The 22,001-nt window shown below is 40.8% G+C and overlaps 1 protein-coding gene, 1 long non-coding RNA gene and 1 pseudogene across 2 annotated transcripts in view; 2 read left to right on the plus strand and 1 right to left on the minus strand.

Annotated features, from left to right (window-relative positions):
* Window positions 1–22,001, plus strand: part of LOC118885142 — a 584,965-nt pseudogene that overhangs the window by 470,265 nt on the left and 92,699 nt on the right.
* Window positions 1,500–21,433, plus strand: LOC118885095 (zinc finger protein 665-like). Its single transcript, XM_036833452.1, has 3 exons — window positions 1,500–3,630; window positions 8,270–8,396; window positions 19,664–21,433. The coding sequence occupies exons 1-3, from the start codon at window positions 3,616–3,618 to the stop codon at window positions 21,250–21,252; spliced, it is 1,731 nt and encodes a 576-aa protein (XP_036689347.1). The 5' UTR covers window positions 1,500–3,615; the 3' UTR covers window positions 21,253–21,433.
* The window catches only part of LOC118885156, a 28,287-nt gene continuing 11,465 nt past the window's right edge, over window positions 5,180–22,001 (minus strand). Inside the window, exons 2-4 of the long non-coding RNA XR_005017453.1 lie at window positions 20,668–20,678; window positions 19,386–19,389; window positions 5,180–5,464 (exon numbers count right to left, since the gene is read on the minus strand). This is a non-coding gene — a long non-coding RNA (uncharacterized LOC118885156). The remainder of the gene's footprint in view (window positions 5,465–19,385; window positions 19,390–20,667; window positions 20,679–22,001) is intronic.

Genomic DNA, 22,001 nt, shown 5'->3' on the forward strand with positions numbered 1-22,001 from the left:
TGAAATGCCTCCCGAACAGGTTTGAACTTATGGCCATGAGGGGGCGCTGCAAACTAAACTTGGAACTTGCCGTCTGACTCTACAAGGCTTAAATCAATAGCTGCTGCAGTGGGTGACCTTCAAGACACCGTAAAAGTATTTTAGGGTGGAGATCAGGAATGAAGCACTCTGTGCGCTGTAAAAACGGTCAGAACAGGCCTTGGGATGTTTAGATATTTTCAGGAGAAGATTTTATGAGCCCAAATTCTTGAATCTCCTCGTATCTAGGTAAGCACTAAATCATTAATGGAGATATCTGTTCCTCATGACTAGCAGTAACCTGCACAGGACTGGTAACAACATTCTGCAAAAATGTGTGCTTGATTGCATTTGTCCCCCTTCACCAAAATAAGTTATAGTGACTTTTCCCCCCTACCTCTTCAGACCAGTTCCTCAGAGCTATCTGAGACTGTCTCCTGGGGTATAGTCCTCATTTTGCCCCAAATAAAACAACGCACACCTCTCGCGTTGTGCATTTTTTCCAGTCGACATTCTCATAAAAAGAAAAATATTTTTTCCGTTTATTTATTTATTTGTTTGCTTTCTGTTTTTATGGTACCTATATGGGATGATGGATGCTTACTAAACTTATTGATAACTATTTCAACATATGAAAGTCAGAACATTATGCTGTACACCTTAAATTCATACAGTGATGTATGTCAAGTACATCGCAATAAAACTGGGGGGAAAAGTTTGAAGAGGCAAATAAAACACTTCGGGGAAAAAAGAAAAAAATGAACAATGCAATTTACAACAATTTTTTACAGTGTATTGCTCTTTTTAAAGCAATGGTTAGTGACGGAAATGATCACACGGCTTAGTCCTCCAGTCTCAAGACTCCGGGATTTGTCCCTGAGCCTCTGGAACTGACACGTGTTGTCATTCAGCCTCATTCGGCCACCTGGCTGAATGAGAAACAGAAAGGAAAAACTGTTCGGTAGGGTGTCAGCATGAATGGGCCATTCTACACGGGGAAAGTTTTGTATCTTCCATTCTAGTTTGTAATATAGAGCCAAGTCCAGCTCTTCTTTCCTTGAACTGCCTAAATTAATTCTAATTGCAGGAAACGTTCCGGGATGGAACTAGCGCCCCACAGCTACCGCTTGGAGACCCACGTTCCCAACCACTGAATTGCCTGAGCCGCAGGAGCGGGACGTGAGACAAACCTGCTCTCACGCTTTTCATTTAAACCGTTTTCAACTTGTCAGGAGGAAACATCTTAGTTTCAGACACAACTGAAAGCTTTTATCTTAAACCTGTTCCAGATAAGAACTCAAGATGAGCGTTTTCATGGTACATGAAAGTACCGTTGCCGGCCCGGCCTCCAGACGCCGACTGAGCGGATTAGGGCCCTCCTCCCGCCGCCTCTAACCGGTAGCGCTCCGCCCAGGCCGCGCTCCCGGAAGTTCCGCCTCTAAACCTGCGCGTGCGCAAATTCTTACGGAACCGGAAGTTTAGCTGTCGGAACGACGATCGCCCTGCGGAGCGTAAATTTCTCTTTTCTAGTGTAAATCTGTGCTACGCGGTCCCCCCTTACTCCATCCTCAGGGTGTCGGAGTCACTTCGGACCTAAAATCCCATCACCCGGCCCTCCGTCCGAAGGAAATCCAAACGTCGCCGATACAGGTCGGGTATGTTTTTCTTTGGGTTTGAATTCGCTCTGAGGCTGGTCGGTTCTCTTGGCTTTTCCGCCTTCGGTCCAGGTAGACACCTCCATTCGCGATATTTTCCTGTTTAAAACCCTTTAGTACCTCCGCCCTCCCCCTCGCCGCTCCATGTAACGTCCTCTTCCGCGAAGTGGATGCGCGCCGCGCCCCCCGCCCCGCCAGCCTCGCCTTCTCGGCCCCTGGAGGGCAGGCAGGTCGCCCCGCAGAGGTCTCTCCCCGGTCCTGGGATTCTGCAGAGCCCGCCCCTATCCGGAGACCCCCTCCCTCCCTCCCAGCCCCTCTGCCCTCGCGTCTCCTCGGGCCTGTCCTGCTCCCCCGGCCTCCCCTTCGTAGTCAGCCCTTCCCCTCACCCGGCGTGGGGGAAGGTGACCTGTGCCAGCCGCATGACACCTATGGTTCTTCCATCCCAAATTCCACCCGATGGAAAATGGTCTCTTGCGGTTGGCGGGCATCTTATTCAGTCTCCATCCCTGTAAATACGTTGGCGAGGTGATCAGGAGAAGCAGAGACAGAGAGAGGCTGAGAGAGAAATAGAACAACTGAGGCAAAAGAATGAGGGAGCATCGATAGGAACATAGAGGATGGCTGAGCGACCTGTAAATAGACTGTAAAATGAAAGCGATTATGCCTTGAAAGGAGCAAGTGAATGAAATAGAGAAGTATATAAAAAGCTGGATCTCCAGAGTTTGACATAGAGCAACATAGAGAGAGGGGTTCTGGATCACCGGTAGCGGGTGGCGAACAGTGGTGAGGCCCTTCACACAGAGAGTCGGAGAGAGGATAAAATGCGGAACCATGGCCTTCATAGCATTGTGGTGCTGGGAGAGTATGAGGACAAGGGATGACAGGGAGAGCAGGAAGGAAGCACAGCCACTTGCCGTGCCAGAGAGTGGGGAGGAAGGGAGAGTAACAGGGATAGAAGGGGTGTAACCTGGAGGGCAGAGAGGGAGCACAGATAAGGGAAGGAAGAGGCAGAAATACATAGAGATGTAGGACAATCAGGAAGGGTGGAGAGAGAGAACATCAAGAAGGGGAGCAAGTTGCAGAGTGGGGCAGGACAGGTGTGAGAAAAGAAACAGAGAGGAGGGCAGAAATACCAGGAGAGTAGAGGGGAAGAGAAAGAGAAAGAAACAGGGAGACCCAAACAGAATGAAATGGAAGCACATAGTAGTACAGACGGAAGGGGGGAAACTGGATGCAGTCACAGTGTATTCCTCATATGTACAGAATTTTTATGCATCGGTTATATATCTATACATCTGGAAAAGAAGAAGAAAGTGGGAGGTGTGCTGGGCTTGCTTCCTGTGAGTGGTGCGCGATCCAGCCTTCACATTAGATGGATGAGGCATTTTGCGTACGCGTGTTTTCTACCCCCGACTAGAGATGTCCCCTCATATCGTCAGTGTGGTGTGCAGCCTCAGTAGTAGTTAACGTGCCCGAAGTGATTGCAGTCTGGATCCGTCACTGAACATCAGGACTCTGAGTCCCCCCCGTTCCTGAGGGCTGAGATCTGGGCTGAGGCTGAGGGGCTCTGCTCTGCGTGGGGATGGATCAGGGCTGGTCTGTGACCTGAAGGGGGTTGTCGGGTCCAGCTGAGGTGCCCGCTGCTGCTGTGTATGTGAGGGCCTCACCAGGAGATCTGAAGAAGGTGTGGGAAAATGCACGTGTTGGTCTCTGTGTGGGAGTTTACTGTCCTGAGCCCCTCCTGGGACAGTGGGCAGCAGGGGACTGTCTGTTCCACATAAGGAGGTCTTCCCTGTGTGTGTGGTGGTGACTCAGGAAGGGGCTGTGTCAATTCTAAGCATTAAACAGCCTGTTTCCAGCTTTGAAGATCGACCTCTAAAGACTCACGTTGTCTGAGGAAGAAGCCCAGAAGAGGAGGGAGAGGAAAGAAAAGGAGTCAGAAATGGCTCTTTCTCAGGTAATGTCATATTCTCAGTTGATTTTTCTGTCTATTCTTCCTGAAATGCTCTTATTTGGACTCGGTAAATTTGTCTGACTCTGAAGTATCCCGCCTGACACCAGTACATTCACACCCACCCAGGTCCTTCCCTCAGGGCCTGTCATCTCCACTTAGATCCCATCTCCCCATGACCCAGTGACCTGGAACTTGTGAAGAGGCTCCGCTGGGTGTAGTCCTGGACAGGGCTTCACACCCACAGATTCAGACGTGGTGTCAGTGCTACTGGGCAGCAGGGATTGCTTAGGGCCCCATCAGGATGCACTGTCTGCTCTCTGTAAACCAGGATAAAGAAGCTGCACATGGAAGTCAGGTATTAATATGCACAATAGTGGGGTAAAATCTGGAAAATAGACCAATAAACGGAAATTCTTTCTGACTTTTTCCAAGGCAATTGAAGCTAAATGACTGAGTCACTTTGTTCTAATCCTAATGATTGAGAATGAAATGGAATGGGAATTCAGAAGCAGACTTAAGTGATGATGGGTGTTTTATTGCTTCATTGAATTTAAACTGTGAAATCAACCTAAATTTCTGACAGTTGGAAGTTCTTTAAGTCACTTTCATCACCTCCATTCCTCAGAAGTTGTCTTTTTACTCTGTGGATTATATCCTTTTACACACAGAAGTTTTTATCTTTGATGCAGGTATGTTTCCAGCTTCACTCTTTTTTAATTAATTTATTTTTTAAAATATTTTTTAAAATATTTATTTGTTTATTCATTTATTTGGTAGTGCTGGGTCTTAGTTGTGGCACGTGTGGTATCTTTATTGCGGCATACAGGATCTGCGTTGCTGCGTGCGGGATCTTTTAGTTGCGGCATGCAGACTCTTAGTTGTGGTATGCATGTGGGATCTAGTTCCCTGCCCAGGGATCAAACCTGGCCCCCTGCATTGGGAGCACAGAGTCTTAACCACTGGACCACCAGGGAAGTCCCCAACTTCATTCTTTGTTTTTTAATATAAATTTATTTATTTATTTTTGGCTGCATTGGGTCTTTGTTGCTGTGCGCAGGCTTTCTCTAGTTTTGGCGAGTGGGGGCTACTCTTCATTGTGGTGCGTGGGTGTCTCATTGTGGTGGCTTCTCTTGTTGTGGAGCACGGCTGTAGGCACACCAGCTTCAGTAGTTGTGGCACCCGTGCTCCGTAGTTGTGGCTCGTGGGCTCTAGAGTGCAGGCTCAGTAGTTGTGGTGCATGGGCTCTGCAGCATGTAGGATCTTCCTGGACCAGGGCTGGAACCCACGTCCCCTGCATTGGCAGGCAGGTTTTTAACCACTGTGCCACTGGGGAAGTGCCTTTTTTTTTTTAGTTATTTTTTAAAATGTTTATTTATTTACTTATTTATATTTTTGGCTGTGTCGGGTCTTAGTTGCGCCAAGCGGCCTCTTCGTCGCGGTGCACATGCTTCTCTCTAATTGTAGCACTGGCTTCTCTCTAGTTGTGGAGTGTGGGCTCTGTAGTTGTGGCACTCGGGCTTAGTTGCCCTGCGGCATGTGGGATCTTAGTTCTCTGATCGGGATCGAACTGGCGTCCCCTGCATTGCAAGACTGATTCTTAACCACTGGACCACGAGGGAAGTCCACCCCCACCAGGTTCATTCTTTTGCTAGTAGGTATCTATTTTCTCAGTACCATTTCTTATTGAGACTGTCCTTTCCTCTTTGTGTAGTCTTGGCATCCTTGCCAGTACATTTTTTGTATTTACCAAGGGTTATTTCTTAGTTTTCTCATCTGCTCCACTGGTTTATGTAGCTGTGTTTATGCCAGTACCACATCATCTTGATTACTTTGTAATCTGTTTTGAAATCTAAAAGTGATGGCCTCTACCTTCTTTTTCAAGAGTGTTTTGGCTATTTTGGGTCCCTTGTGATTGCCTGTGAATTTTAGCATTATATTTTCTGTTACTCCAAAAATTGCCATTGAAATTTTGATTTGGATTCCATTGAATCTATAGAACTCTCTTGGTAATATAGTGATTTTTAGACTATTAACTTTTCCAATCCATGAGTGCAAAGTGTCTTTTTTTTTTTATTTTTTTTTATTTGTATCTCCATGGATTTCTCTTAGAACTTTTAGTGGTTTTCAGTGTACACGTCTTTCACCTACTTGGCTCATTTTTTTCCTCTGTATTGTATCCCATTGATGCTTTAGAAAATAGGATCGTTCTCTAATTTTCTGTTGACATTGTTCATTGTGTATAGAAATGCAACTGGGGACTTCCCTAGTGGTCCAGTGGTTAAGTGCTCCTATTGCAGGGGGCCCGGGTTTGATCCCTGGTCAGGGAACTAGATCCCACATGCATGCCACGACAAAGAGTTCGCATGCTGCAACTAAGAGCTCGCATGCTTTAACTAAGACCCGGAGTAGCCAAATAAATAAATCAACAAATATTAAAAAAAAAAAAAACAAAAACAACCCAGAACTACTGTTTAAAAAAAAAATAAAAGAAATGCAACTGATTTTTGCGTGCTCAGTTTTTATGCTGCAACTTTTCTAACGTTGCTCTTTGGAGTAGTAGTTTTCTCTTGGAATCTTTTTGATTTCTACATATAAAACTTGTCGCCTAAAAATAAGATAATTTTGCTTCTTTTTCAGTTTGGATAACTTTGAATTTTTTCTTGGTGTCCAATGGCTCTGTCTGGGACGTTCAGTAGTTTCTTGAACAGTAGGGTGGAGTGTGCATCTTTCTCCTTTTTGTTGTAATCATTTAGCAGTGTGGACTTCCCTTTTAGTACAGCTTTCACTGTCTGTTAGAAATTTTCATATGTAGTCTTTTTGTTTCCATTCAAGTATTCTTACATTTTCCTTGTGATTTCTTCTTTGGTGATTGCTTCTTTAAGAATGAGCTGTGTAATTTCCACGTTTGGCAGATTTTCCTGTTTTGCTTCCGCTTTCTATTTGTAATTTTATTTCCTTGTGTTTAGAGAAGATACTGTTTATGATCTCAGTCTTCTCTAATTTGTTCGGATTTGTTTTGTGGGAGATGTGGTCTGTCCTGGAGAATGTTTTACGCATGTTGGAGAAGGATGTGTTTTCTGCTGCTGTAGTTGGGTGGAGTGTTCTGTACATGTCTGTTAGGTACACTTGTACTGTAGTGTTTTTCAAGTCCTCTGTTTCCTTATTGATCTTCTTTTTGTTTCCATGTGTAGGTAAACCCAGGATATTGAAATCTGCTACTAATATTGTGCTATCTATTTCTCTCTTTATTTCTGTTAAGATTTGCTTCATTTTAGGGTGAGCAATGATGTTAGATGTATACATATTTATAATTGTTCTAGCTTTTGGTAATTTTACCCTTTTACTGTTATATAATGTATTTTGTCTTGTGTTTGTGTACTTATTTTATTTTGTCTGATATAATGTAGTCACCCCTGCTGTCATTAGGACGGAATTTTTTTTTTCCATTCACTTTTCGCCTTTCCATGTCCTTATATTTGTGAATGTTAACAGTTCCAACTCTGACACACTCTCTCTGTGTTTCTTGTTCTTGCCCTCTGTTTTCCTCCTGTTACTTCCTCTAGTGGTCCCTGCTGAAGCACTCTGTACAGTGATGAAAGGCAGGAGCCCTGGCCAGCCCCCTTCACTCCACTGTAACTTCAGAGAGAATGCACTGAGTGTTTCCTTCTTCTTCTTTTGTTTTTTAATTAAAAAAAATTTTTTTGGCCGCACCTCGTGGTATGTGGGATCTTAGTTCCCTGACCACGGATCCAACCCATGCCCCGTGCTGTGGAAGCATGGAGTCTTAACCACTGGACCACCAGGGAAGTCCTGAGTGTTTCCTTCTTATTTCCTTCTTATCGTATCATTTGGTGAAGTGTTCTTGCTTAATTACAATATATTTTTTCCATATTCTTATTTGTCATGACTTTTAATTTTCCAGGAATTGTTAACTTTATTTTTGTGATAATTTGTTTCTTAATCTGTGGAAATTATGCATAATACTAATAAAATTTATAATGTTGCATCAATGTTTTATTAGTAGGAAAAACAAACTTTTTATGGCTTTTGTTAATGCCTGCTTATGTATGTTTAAATGGAGAAAAATGGTATGTATATTTTTGAATATAATTATTTTGTTGAGATTGCCCTTATTCTGTTTTTTTCATGTTAGTACCACTTAGTAGAGTTGATACTTTTTCATCTCGCCAAAACTTCTGATATTTAAATGAATAAAAATGAGTATGAAAAAAAAATGCAAAAATATGTCCTGAGACAACACCCCTCATTGTGACTTTTGTTTAAAGCCACTGTGGCCTTTGTCATTTCTGAACTCACAACTCATACCCGTAACTCATCTAGATATTGAATATCACTTAGTGTTTAAAACATAATGTGTAATACTTCTGCATAGACAACGAAGTATTGAATTTTATTTGTATGTATTATATTTCATGTATTGTCCACAAATATGAAAAATCATGATTTTATGAAAAACCATAAGAAATAAAACTTAGAGACGTACAATTTGCTCTGAATCCCTTTACATAGATCTGTCAGAATACATACTTCAACTGAATTGATCCATACCCTTCTCTTGTCATTTGGTGTGAAAATGAGAACTCTCCTCAGGGCCCCTTGGTGAAATGTGTTTTCATTTCAGGGACTGTTAACATTCAAGGATGTGGCCATAGAATTCACTGAGGAGGAGTGGGAATGCCTGGACCCTGCCCAGAGGGCCTTATACAGGGACGTGATGTTGGAGAACTACAGGAACCTGATCTCCGTGGGTGAGGATAACTTCCCTCTAGATATTGCCATCTGCCCTTGGGTATCTTTGCATTTTCCCTTCTGTGCCTCTTGGGAGCACCTGTTTTTCTTGACTGATCTAAAATGCCTGCTGACCGAGATATGAAAACCTTCAGGATGCAGCATCAGGAGTTTAAATTTTTATTTAGTTATTTACTTTATGGCCTCACTGCGCAGCACGGCGTGTGCGATCTTAGTTCCCCGACCAGGCCGCAAACCCGCGTCCCCTGCAACCCTGCATTGGAAGCACGGTGTCTCAACCACTAGGCCACCAGGGAGGTCCCGGCATCAGTTCAAACCTAACTTTCCTCAGGTGCTCTGTCCACTTCATGATACATCAGGAGATGTTCTAGAGCTCACATGTTTACAAAGTTCATGGGAAGTTTTGGGCATACCCACTTCCCTGTTTTCTGCCCATGTGCTTCTGAGTTAGGAGTTGTAGGGAGTGAGCTGCATTTCTGCTTTTTCGTGTCTTTTTTTGAATTTAATTTATTTTTTTATACAGCAGGTTCTTATTAGTAATCCATTTTATACACATCAGTGTATACATGTCAATCCCAATCTCCCAATTCGTCACATCACCACCCCCAGCCCCCGCCGCTTTCCCCGCTTGGTGTCCGTACGTTTGTTCCCTACATCTGTGTCTCAATTTCTGTCCTGCAAACCGGTTCATCTGTACCATTTTTCTAGGTTCCACATATATGCGTTAATATACGATATTTGTTTTTCTCTTTCTGACTTACTTCACTCTGTATGACAGTCTCTAGATCCATCCACGACTCTATACAAATGACCCAATTTCGTTCCTTTTTATGGCTGAGTAATATTCCATTGTATATATATGCCACATCTTCTTTATCCATTCGTCTGTCGATGGGCATTTAGGTTGCTTCCATGACCTGGCAATTGTAAATAGTGCTGCAATGAACATTGGGGTGCATGTGTCTTTTTGAATTACGGTTTTCTCTGGGTATATGCCCAGTAGTGGGATTGCTGGATCATATGGTAATTCTACTTTTAGTTTTTTAAGGAACCTCCATACTGTTCTCCATAGTGGCTGTATCAATTTACATTCCCACCAACAGTGTAGGAGGGTTCCCTTTTCTCCACACCCTCTCCAGCATTTGTTGCTTGTAGATTTTCTGATGATACCCATTCTAACTGGTGTGAGGTGATACCTCATTGTAGTTTTGATTTGCATTTCTCTAATAATTAGTGACGTTGAGCAGCTTTTCATGTGCTTCTTGGCCGTCTGTATGTCTTTGGAGAAATGTCTATTTAGGTCTTCTGCCCATTTTTGGATTGGGTTGTTTGTTTCTTTAATATTGAGCTGCATGAGCTGTTTATATATTTTGGAGATTAATCCTTTGTCCGTTGATTCGTTTGCAAATATTTTCTCCCATTTTGAGGGTTGTCTTTTCGTCTTGTTTATAGTTTCCTTTGCTGTGCAAAAGCTTGTTTCATTAGGTCCCATTTGTTTATTTTTGTTTTTATTTACATTACTGTAGGAGGTGGATCAAAAAAGACCTTGCTGTGATTTATGTCAAAGAGTGTTTTTCCTATGTTTTCCTCTAAGAGTTTTATAGTGTCCGGTCTTACACTTAGGTCTCTAATCCATTTTGAGTTTATTTTTGTGTATGGTGTTAGGGAGTGTTCTAATTTCATTCTTTTACATGTAGCTGTCCAGTTTTCCCAGCACCACCTATTGAAGAGACTGTCTTTTCTCCATTGTATATCCTTGTCTCCTTTGTCATAGATTAGTTGACCATAGGTGCGTGGGTTTACCTCTGGGCTTTCTATCTTGTTCCGTTGATCTATGTTTCTGTTTTTGTGCCAGTACCATATTGTCTTGATTACTGTAGCTTTGTAGTATAGTCTGAAGTCAGGGAGTCTGATTCCTCCAGCTCCGTTTTTTTCCCTCAAGACTGCTTTGGCTATTCGGGGTCTTTTGTGTCTCCATACAAATTTTAAGATTTTTTGTTCTAGTTCCGTAAAAAATGCCATTGGTAATTTGATAGGGATTGCATTCAATCTGTAGATTGCTTTGGGTAGTATAGTCATTTTCACAATATTGAGTTTTCCAATCCAAGAACATGGTATATCTCTCCATCTGTTGCTATCATCTTCAATTTCTTTTATCACTGTCTTATAGTTTTCTGCATACAGGTCTTTTGTCTCCCTAGGTAGGTTTATTCCTAGGTATTTTATTCTTTTTGTTGCAATGGTAAATGGGAGTGTTTCCTTAATTTCTCTTTCAGATGTTCATCATTAGTGTATAGGAATGCAAGAGATTTCTGTGCATTAATTTTGTATCCTGCAGCTTTACCAGATTCATTGATTAGCTCTAGTAGTTTTCTGGTGGCATCTTTAGGATTCTCTATGTATGGTATCATGTCATCTGCAAACAGTGACAGTTTTACTTCTTCTTTTCCAATTTGTATTCCTTTTATTTTTTTTTCTTCTCTGATTGCCATGGCTAGGACTTCCAAAACTATGTTGAATCATAGTGGTGAAAGTGGACATCCTTGTCTTGTTCCTGATCTTAGAGGAAATGCTTTCAGTGTTTCACCATTGAGAATGATGTTTGCTGTGGGTTTGTCATATATGGCCTTTATTATGTTGAGGTAGGTTCTCTCTATGCCCACTTTCTGGAGAGTTTTTATCATAAATCGGTGTTGATTTTGTCAAAAGCTTTTTCTGCATCTATTGAGATGACCATGTTGTTTGTTTTGTTTTTAAATTTATTTTATTTGTATTTATTTTTGGCTGTATTGGGTCTTCATTGCTGTGCGCGGGCTTTCTCTAGTTGCGGCGAGCGGGGGCTACTCTTGATTGTGGTGCACAGGCTTCATTGTGGTGGCTTCTTTTGTTGTGGAGCACGGGCTCTAGGCATGCGGGCTTCAGTAGTTGTGGCATGTGGGCTCAGTAGTTGTGGCTCACAGGCTCTAGAGCACAGGCTCAGTAGTTGTGGCACATGGGCTCAGTTGCTCCGCGGCATGTGGGATCTTCCCAGACCAGGGCTTGAACCTGTGTCCCCTGCATTGGCAGGCAGATTCTTAACCACTGCACCACCAGGGAAGCCTGGTCATATGGTTTTTATTCTTCAATTTGTTAATATGGTGTATCACATTGATTGATTTGCGTATATTGAAGAATCCTTGCATCCCTGGGATAAATCCCACTTGACCATGGTGTATGATCCTTTTAATGTGTTGCTGGATTCTGTTTGCTAGTATTTTGTTGAGGATTTTTGCATCTATATTCATCAGTGATATTGGTCTGTAATTTTCTTTTTTTGTAGTATCTTTGTCTGGTTTGGGTATCAGGATGATGGTGGCCTGATAGAATGAATTTGGGAGTGTTCCTTCCTCTGCAATTTTTTGGAAGAGTTTGAGAAGGATGGGTGTTAGCTCTTCTCTAAATGTTTGTTAGAATTCACCTGTGAAGCCATCTGGTCCTGGACTTTCGTTTGTTGGAATATTTTTAATCACAGTTTCAATTTCATTACTTGTGATTGGTCTGTTCATATTTTCTATTTCTTCCTGGTTCAGTCTTGGAAGGTTATACCTTTCTAAGAATTTGTCCATTTCTTCCAGGTTGTCCATTTTATTGGCATAAAGTTGCTTGTAGTAGTCTCTTAGGATGCTTTGTATTTCTGTGGTGCCTGTTGTAACTTCTCCTTTTTCATTTCTAATTTTATTGATTTGAGTCCTCTCCCTCTTTTTCTTGATGAGACTGGCTAATGGTTTATCAATTTTGTTTATCTTCTCAAAGAACCAGCTTTTAGTTTTATTGATCTTTGCTATTGTTTACTTTATTTCTATTTCATTTATTTCTGCTCTGATCTTTATGATTTCTTTCCTTCTGCTAACTTTGGGTTTTGTTTGTTCTTCTTTCTCTAGTTCTTTTAGGTGTAAGGTTAGATTGTTTATTTGAGATTTTTCTTGTTTCTTGAGGTAGGCTTGAATACCTATAAACTTCCCTCTTGGAACTGCTTTTGCTGCATCCCATAGGTTTTGGGTCGTCGTGTTTTCATCGTCATTTGTCTCTAGGTATTTTTTTGATTTCCTCTTTGACTTCTTCAGTGATCTCTTGGTCATTTAGTAACGTATTGTTTAGCCTCCATGTGTTTGTGTTTTTTACGTTTATTTCCCTGTAATTGATTTCTAATTTCATAGCGTTGTGGTCAGAAAAGATGCTTGATATGATTTCAATTTTCTTAAATTTACTGAGGCTTGATTTGTGACCCAAGATGTGATCTCTCCTGGAGAATGTTCCATGCGAACTTGAGAAGAAAGTGTAATCTGCTGTTTTTGGATGGAATGTCCTATAAATATCAATTAAATCTCTCTGGTCTATTGTGTCATTTAAAGCTTGTGTTTCCTTCTTTATTTTCTGTTTGGATGATCTGTCCATTGGTGTAAATGAGGTGTTAAAGTCCCCCACTATTATTGTGTCACTGTTGATTTCCTCTTTTATAGCTGGTAGCAGTTGCCTTATGTATTGAGGTGCTCCTATGTTGGGTGCGTATATATTTATAATTGTTATATCTTCTTCTTGGATTGATCCCTTGGTCATTATGTAGTGTCCTTCCTTGTCTCTTGTAACATTCTTTATTTTAAAGTCTATTTTATCTGATATGAGTATTGCTACTCCAGCTTTCTTTTGATTTCCAGTTGCATGGAATATTTTTCCATCCCCTCAACTTTCAGTCTGTGTGTGTCCCTAGGTCTGAAGTGGGTCTCTTGTAGACAGCATATATATGTGTCTTGTTTTTGTATCCATTCAGCAAGCCTGTGTCTTTTGGTTGGAGCATTTAATCCATTCACGTTTAAGGTAATTATTGATATGTATGTTCCTGTGACCATTTTCTTAATAGTTTTGGGTTTGTTTTTGTAGGTCTTTTTCTTCTCTTGCGTTTCCCACTTAGAGAAGTTCCTTTAGCATTTGTTGTAGAGCTGGTTTGGTGGTGCTGAATTCTCTTAGCTTTTGCTTGTCTGTAAAGCTTTTCATTTCTCCATCGAATCTGAATGAGATCCTTGCCGGGTAGAGTAATCTTGGTTGTAGGTTTTTCCCTTTCATCACATTAAGTATATCGTGTCACTCCCTTCTGGCTTGTAGAGTTTCTGCTGAGAAATCAGCTGTTAACCTTATGGGAGTTCCCTTGTATGTTATTTGTCGTTTTTCCCTTGCTGCTTTCAATAATTTTTCTTTGTCTTTAACTTTTGCCAATTTGATTGCTATGTGTCTCGGCGTGTTTCTCCTTGGGTTTATCCTGTATGGGACTCTCTGTGCTTCCTGGACTTGGGTGGCTATTTCCTTTCCCATGTTAGGGAAGTTTTCGATGATAATCTCTTCAAATATTTTCTCAGTTCCTTTCGCTCTCTCTTCTCCTTCTGGGACCCCTATAATGAGAATGTTGTTGAGTTTAATGTTGTCCCAGAGGTCTCTTAGGCTGTCTTCATTTCTTTTCATTCTTTTTTCTTTATTCTGTTGTGCAGCAGTGAATTCCACCATTCTGTCTTCCAGGTCACTTCTCTGTTCTTCTGCCTCAGTTATTCTGCTATTGATTCCTTCTAGTGTATTTTTCATTTCAATTATTGTATTGTTCATCTGTTTGTTTGTTCTTTAATTCTTCTAGGTCTTTGTTAAACATTTCTTGCATCTTCTCGATCTTTGCTTCCATTCTTTTTCCGAGGTCCTGGATCATCTTCACTATCATTATTCTGAATTCTTTTTCTGGAAGGTTGCCTATTTCCACTTCATTTAGTTGTTTTTCTAGGGTTTTATCTTGTTTCTTCATCTGGTACATAGCCCTCTGCCTTTTCATCTTGTCTATTTTTCTGTGAATGTGGTTTTTGTTCCACAGGCTGCAGGATTGTAGTTCTTCTAGCTTCTGCTGTCTGCCCTGTGGTGGATGAGGCTATCTAAGAGGCTTGTGCAGGTTTCCTGATGGGAGGGACTGGTGGTGCATAGAGCTGGCTCTTGCTCTGGTGGGCAGAGCTCAGTAAAACTTTAATCCACTTGTCTGCTGATGGGTGGGGCTGGGTCCCCTCCCTGTTGGTTGTTTGGCCTGAGGTGACCCAACACTGGAGCCTACCCAGGCTCTTTGGTGGCACTAATGGCGGCCTCTGGGAGGGCTCATGCCAAGGACTACTTCCCAGAACTTCTGCTGCCAGTGTCCTTGTCCTCACGGTGAGAGACAGCCACCCCCCGCCTCTGCAGGAGACCCCCCAACACTAGCAGGTACGTCTGGTTCAGTCTCTGGGGTCACTGCTCCGTCCCCTGGGTCCTGATGTGCACTCTACTTTGTGTGTGCCCTCCAAGAGTGGAGTCTCTGTTTCCCCCAGTCCTGTCAAAGTCCTGCAATCCAATCCCGCTAGCCTTCAAAGTCTGATTCTCTAGGAATTCTTCCTCCCATTGCCAGACCCCCAGGTTCGGAAGCCTGATGTGGGGCTCAGAACCTTCACTCCAGTGGGTGGACTTCTGTAGTATAAGTGTTCTCCAGTTTGTGGGTCACCCACCCAGCAGTTATGGGATTTGATTTTATTGTGATTGTGCCCCTCCTACTGTCTCATTGTGGCTTCTCCTTTGTCTTTGGATATGGGGTATCTTTTTTGGTGAGTTCCAGTGTCTTCCGATTGATGATTGTTCAGCAGTTAGTTGTGATTCCAGTGTTCTCGCAAGAGGGAGTGGATTTCTGCATTTTAACTGTTCCCTGTGTATGCAAAAGGAGGCAAGCAGTGGGTAAGTTTCTGAAATATTTTTCTAGATACCTCAATAGTGTCCTCAATCCTTAGCTGAATAACGAACCATGATTCTAGAAAAGCCACAGCAAACCATGTTTCTTTTTTCTCAGGTGTAGGAATTTCTGTTTATCATCTGAATATTTTACCCATATTGTAGCATGAGGCAGAGTGCTGGGCTGTGGAGAGTGACATGAATGCAGCTTGGGGATGTATCAAAGTGTGAACACAGGTCAGATCTCAGAAGGGCAGAAGGGAAGCCTCATTATTAATGGTGTTTGGGAACTCTGCCCTAGTCAGACAGTTATAGGGCTCTGTCCTTCAACACGTAAAATGTATTCTTTCACCCTCCAGTGGGTCTGCCGCTCAAACAGACACAGAAGCACAATTTTTATCACGATCTACGACACTCGCCATCTGGCTCCTGCGAACTTGCTGTTGCTTGTCTTTGAGGAGCACGAGGCAGGCTGTTTTATGGAGGTCCCTTGCCCTCTCATCTCTCCTTCAGGGCATGATTCCACTGGATGCTCAGTTGTCAGTCCAGTCGCCAATCCCTGAACATTTCCTCCTTCCGTCCCCATTTGATATTTTTAGGAAGCCTCATCAGAAGATGGGAAAACACTGGCTGCTCTTTGATTCCATCTGGCACCTCAGAACCTGCATTAATCTGTCTCAATCCCTGTCTTCTTGTTTAGATCCCTGAGCCATTTCTGTTTTTAAAAAATTTTTTAATTTGTTTTTGGCTGTGTTGGATCTTCATTGCTACGCACGGGCTTTTCTCTAGTTGCGGCAAGTGGGGGCTACTCTTTGTTGTGGCGTGCGGGCTTCTCGTTGTGGTGGCTTCTCTTGTTGCGGAGCACAGGCTCTAGGTGCGCAGGCTTCAGTAGTTGTGGTGCGCAGGCTTCAGTAGTTGTGGCATGTGGGCTTGGTAGTTGTGGCTCACGGCCTCTAGAGTGCAGCCTCAGTAGTTGTGACACACGGGCTTATTTGCTCCATGGCATGAAGAATCTTCCCAGGCCAGGGCTCGAACCCGTGTCCACTGCATTGGCAGGCGGATTCTTAACCACTGCGCCACCAGGGAAGCCCTGTAATATTTTTCTGCTACGTACAAATCACTTCAGGCTATGTAGTGGAGTGGTCATCATGGATGTGAGAAAGTATCAACAGAGCCTGACTGATAAGTCTTTCCAGGTTTTTTTTCTGATTTTGAGGAATGCCACAAACCCATGTCTCAAAGTTACTAGAATTCCATTTTATCCCCATTCTCAATAACAATTGTCACCTCTGGTCTTTTTAATGAGAGCTGTTCTCACAGGCATGATGTAATATCTCACTGTGGTTTTTATTATCATTCCTCCTGAGGGCACCTCTGAAAATTGGGAGGCTTCCTCCAGTTCAATCTCAGTGCAATTTAAGAAAGAACTGGGGCGTCCAAGGCCCGCAGATCGCCATGGACTTTCCCACACTGTTTGGTTTAGTGTTTTCGGGACAAGCAATTGCCTGGGCGGTATGGCTTCTTCACTCGTTTGTAGAGTCCCCCGAGGCTTGTATGTTTATATATTGTTTTAAACTTGGGTTCCTCATGTGTTAGTGAGTGCCTTTTGTTTACTTTTCTGCTATCCTGCTGACATCACTCCTCATTGGTTTCATTTTTTTCCTTGCAAAGCTAATGTTAAGAAATATAATGATATGATTTCTAGTAATTTGAGAGGTAGGCTAATTTTAATGTTTGATCACATGCAGCGTTAGCATGAACTTTTGATATTCTAAAGCCAATACATTTCTTTGTTTAAAGTATATTTATAGTTAATATTTTAGTAGCATTCTTTCTTGTGTTCACATTCTTAACTAATGTAATCATATCCTTAACATGCTCAGACTTTGGCTGTTAATATAACTAGAGAATATTTCATTTATTAATATTTAATTTTGATTTACAGATGATATAACATTTCAGAATGTTTTCTGCTTCTTCATGGGCACATAGTTTTATAGGAGTTATTTAGAAAAATATTTTCGTTATATCATGGACATTTTATAGCAATTACTCTATTACCACGAAAATAGTGTCAGGCCTCTTTTATGTCAGGCAAATTAGATTTAAAGTTATAGATAAATTTAATATCATATTACATGCTTCATAGATAACCACCATCCACAACCACCATCAGTGAGCATTACGTTAAATTATAGTAGTAGCAGTCAGGGATTGTTGTGGTCCTCAGGAACTGTAATTTTTCTCCACAAACTCCGTTCATTTTTCAGAATTATTCTTCCTTCCTGTGTGTCTTTGCCACTGGATTAGTTTCTACCCTAGAGCATTGCATGTTTGAGATGTGAACATTTACTGCTTTTCCCCTTGCGTACTCTTTTGCCTCAGCAAATTACTTTGCTGATGCCTTCCTGCTGCTAGAACTGTGGGCTTAGTGTAGTGTAAGAGTGTTGGGTGGGAGGGACACAGCCAGTCTCTAAGATGTGTTTTTTATTCTGACATACCATCTCCTAGAACCACAACATCAATTCAGCTGTGTTTCAATGACAGTGCACACTTGGTGAGTTGAGAATGTTTCTGAAAAACTTTGTTCCCATTTACCAATTCCCACAGACAATTACAAGTTCCTAATGAACATCACTAGAGTGTAGTAGAGACTTTCCCTTTTTTATGACCCCTGAAGGCAGTCGGGGGTTCACATGGAGGAAACAGAAAACTCAAAGGTCTTACACTGGTTAGTGATGTTAAATATATTTTCTTTTTCCTACTTTTATTCTGTATATTGATTTTAGTGAAACGTCCCTTACTCTTTTTGCCCATTATCTAATTTTGCAGCCCCGTTCCATCAAGGCAAGCCAAGGGTCCAGTTTTGGCAAATAAGTTGTGAGTGGAAGTAATGAATTTCTCATCTGAATCACTAAGTCCGTATTTTTAATAAGTCACAATATCACACCTAAGAATTCTGATTTTACAGATATACCCAGGGTGTACGTAAACATGTATCCACATTAACATGCTGTAAAAAATTGTCAATAGAAGCATTTTTCCTAACAGCCAGAACTTTTAACTTTGAGCTAATTTCTGTACACCTGTAGAGTTCAGATGGCGATCCTTCCCCCCCCACACACTATAAATATTCTTTTGACTAGCACCAGTTTTTCAGTTATTCTTTCATTAAATTGTTTTGGTGCTTTAGTCTGGTGGGCTGCTTGGGTTGAGGGTCATCTTAAGAATATGTTTTCTCACACTTAAGTCCAGATGCACATCCTGGTTCTCTCACTGGTTTCTTTGTCTATTGAGGTCATGTACATAATCCTCTGAGTCTACTTCCTTTCCTTGAAAAATCTTGATAATTTTCCTCAAGCCTTTTCAAAGGAATAAGTACTGTTAGATGGCTTTGAATAGTGTATTTTTTATAGTAAAAACTCAAGTTATTTTGGCTGAAAAGATATATTATTATTCTGTTATTTTTACTATACTATCTTTTTGTCTGCATTGTATCTTGTATACCTTATTTTTTGCAATTTGTTCCCGACAATATTGTATCTGACCGTAATTAAATAAATTTACAAGTTGCTCATTCTTCATTACATGTATGCCAGAGCCAATGAACTGGATGTTTAAGGTCCCTGCATATGTAGGGAGTTGCTCATTTATTGGCTGCTCATGTAACTGGAGAATGTTTCATTTATTGATAATTAGTTTATTTAATTTTGATTTCCAGATGGTGATCTTACAGATGTTTTATGCTTCTTCATGGGTACATAGTTTTATAGGAGGTTTTTAGAAATATTTAGTTGTTTTAAAAAAATGTTTTATTGGTACTTCTCTGGTTGTCCAGTAGTTAAGACATCTTGTTCCCAATTCGGGGGGCACTGGTTCGATCCCTGGTCGGGGAACTATGATCCCGTATGCCACATGGGCCTGGTCAAAAAAAAATTTTTTTTAATAAAATTCTTCATTTTCTCTGTGTTATATTTGTTTCCCAGTCCTAAAGTGGCAGTCATTTAGATTATTCATTAGATAAGCTAGTTTTGGTTTATTTATTGTTACAATATAGTTTTGGTTCTTTAGCATTTATTCATGTATAATAAGTATTCTGAAAAAATATATACATACACACACACACACACACACACACACATATAGCTTAATATCCTTTTCTCCTCGAGTAAAGATTACCAGTATGTTTACTGATAATTGGTATGTGCTTTGGCATCATGGGTGAAAACTACACTTTGATAGCTAACAGCAGTTTTTCCAATATGAGTATTTTTGTCATAGGTTGTTTAAAAGTGTGCCATAAAATTACTGGAATTACCTCTGATGACTTTAGCTTTAGTAAAGAATCATTCCTATTGTGTTTCTACAAATTGTAATATCATGGTTGGTGAGGTTCATAACTTTGCTTGGTAGAAGTATTATTTGGTTTAGCATGGTTTATTTAACCTGAAACATTTATTCATGAATTGTAATGAATGGGATACTTACCGTTCTTTATATCTTGTAGATATCTCTTATATGCATGTGATCAAGATATTACAACTGAAAGCAAATACTGATAGAGGAGAAGTATTCCAAGCAGTGATGTCAGAAAGACATGAAAGGAATGAAATGAAACATTTTTACCTCAGCGATGTTCAAGAAAATATATATGACTTAGTGTCTCAGAAGAGAGATGAGGAAAGTAATTACAAACGAATACCTATAACCCATAACGAAAATCTCACTGAGAAGGGAGATCAACATGTTAGAAGTGTTGCAGGAATCAAGCCTACTGAAAACAGGCTGGCATTAAGCTTTTGGGTTGAACTGCATATATTTAAAAGTGAAGAGAAGATTGATGAATTTATTCAAGTGGACAAGGATATCAGGAGTAGTGCCTCATTTTCACCACTTGAAGGAACTTCTTCTAGTGTGCAAAACAACATTTCTAATACATATGCGAGTGGTTTTATGCGTCCTTCAGTAGTGACACAAGAACAAGAAGCACACAGGGAAAGATGTTACAAATGTAATCTGTGTGGCAAAACCTTCCTTCAGGGATCATACCTCAAAAGACATCAGATCTTCCATACAGGAGGGAAAGTACATAAATGTGATGTATGTGAAAAAGTCTTTACTCACAATTCATACCTTGCAAGTCATCAGAGAACTCATACTGGAGAGGAACCTTACAAATGTAATGAGTGTGGGAAAATCTTTCATTACAGCTCAGAACTTGGAAGACATCAGTTTCTCCATACAGAAGAGAAATTACATAAATTTGATGTATGTGAAGATGTCTTTATTCGAAATTCATTCCTTGCAAGATATCAGAGAAATCATAATGGGGAGAAACCTTATAAATGTAATGAGTGTGGCAAATTCTTTAATCAAAAGGCATACCTTACAAAGCATCAGAGAGTTCATAATGAAGAGAAGTCTTACAAGTGTAATGTGTGTAGCAGGGTCTTCAATCGAAATTCAAATCTTGAAAGTCATCAGAGAATTCATACTGGAGAGAAACCTTACAAATGTAATGACTGTGGCAGGTTCTTTTCTCAAAAGCCAAACCTTGGAAAGCATCAGAGAGTTCATACTGGAGAGAAACCTTACAAATGTAACGAGTGTGGGAAAATCTTTCATTACAACTCAAAACCTGGCAGACATCAGTTTCTCCATACAGAAGAGAAATTACATAAATGTGATGTGTGTGAAAATGTCTTTCCTCAAAATTCATTACTTGCAAGATATCAGAGAAGTCATACTGGGGAGAAACCTTATAAATGTATTGAGTGTGGTAAGTTTTTTAGTCGAAAAGCACACCTTAAAAGTCATAAGGGAACTCATACTGGAGAGAAACCTTACAAATGTATTAAGTGTGGCAAGCTCTTTAGTCGAAAAAGTAACCTAACAAGACATCAGAGAATTCATACGGGAGAGAAACCTTACAAGTGTATTGGGTGTGGTAAGTTCTTTAGTCGAAAAGCACACCTTATAAGACACCAGACAATTCATACTGGAGAGAATCCTTACAAATGTAATCAGTGTGCCAAGGTGTTTAGTGAAAAATCACACCTTGTAAGTCATCAAAAAATTCATACCGGAGAGAACTGATACAAATGTAATGAGTTTGGCAAAACCTTTTATCACATCTCAGCCCTCACTCAACACCTGAGAATCCATACAGGACAGAAATTATATTGGGTTGCCCAGAAGGTTCAGTTTTTTCCGTAAGATGGCTCTAGGAGCACTTAGTTGTCTTTAACTTCATTCAAACAATTTTGTTAGATTTTATGTGACAGCTGCGATATCAGCGTGCATTTTAAAAAAAGACATCAAAATTGGTGAATTTTTATGTAGCCATTTTAATATTGAAGATGGAAGGAAAAAAGCAACATTTTTAGCATATTACGCTTCATTATTTCAAGAAAGGTAAAAATGCAACCGAAACGCAAAAAAAGATTTGTGCAGTGTATGGAGAAGGTGCTGTGACTGATCGAACGTGTCAAAAGTAGTTTGCGAAATTTCGTGCTGGAGATTTCTCAGTGGGTGATGCTCCACGGTCAGGTGGACCATTTGAAGTTGATAGCGATCAAATTAAGACATTAATTGAGAACAATCAATGCTATACCACGTGGGAGATAGCCGATATACTCAAAATATCCAAATCAAGCATTGAAAATCATTTGCACTAGCTTGGTTATGTGAATTGCTTTGATGCTTGGGTTCCACATAAGTTAAGCAAAAAAAAAAAACCCTTCTTGACCGTATATCTGCATGCGATTCTCTATTTAAACATAATAAAAAGTTCTGTTTTTAAAACAAATTGTGATGGGTGATGAAAAGTGGATACTGTACAATAA

Source organism: Balaenoptera musculus, chromosome 19 (assembly GCF_009873245.2).
Source record: "Balaenoptera musculus isolate JJ_BM4_2016_0621 chromosome 19, mBalMus1.pri.v3, whole genome shotgun sequence".
NCBI classification, from domain to species: domain Eukaryota; kingdom Metazoa; phylum Chordata; class Mammalia; order Artiodactyla; family Balaenopteridae; genus Balaenoptera; species Balaenoptera musculus.

Coding starts and splice junctions, on each gene's coding strand:
- LOC118885095 (XM_036833452.1), top strand. Junction 8,397..19,663: donor CAGGAACCTGATCTCCGTGG/GTGAGGATAACT, acceptor TATATCTTGTAG/ATATCTCTTATATGCATGTG.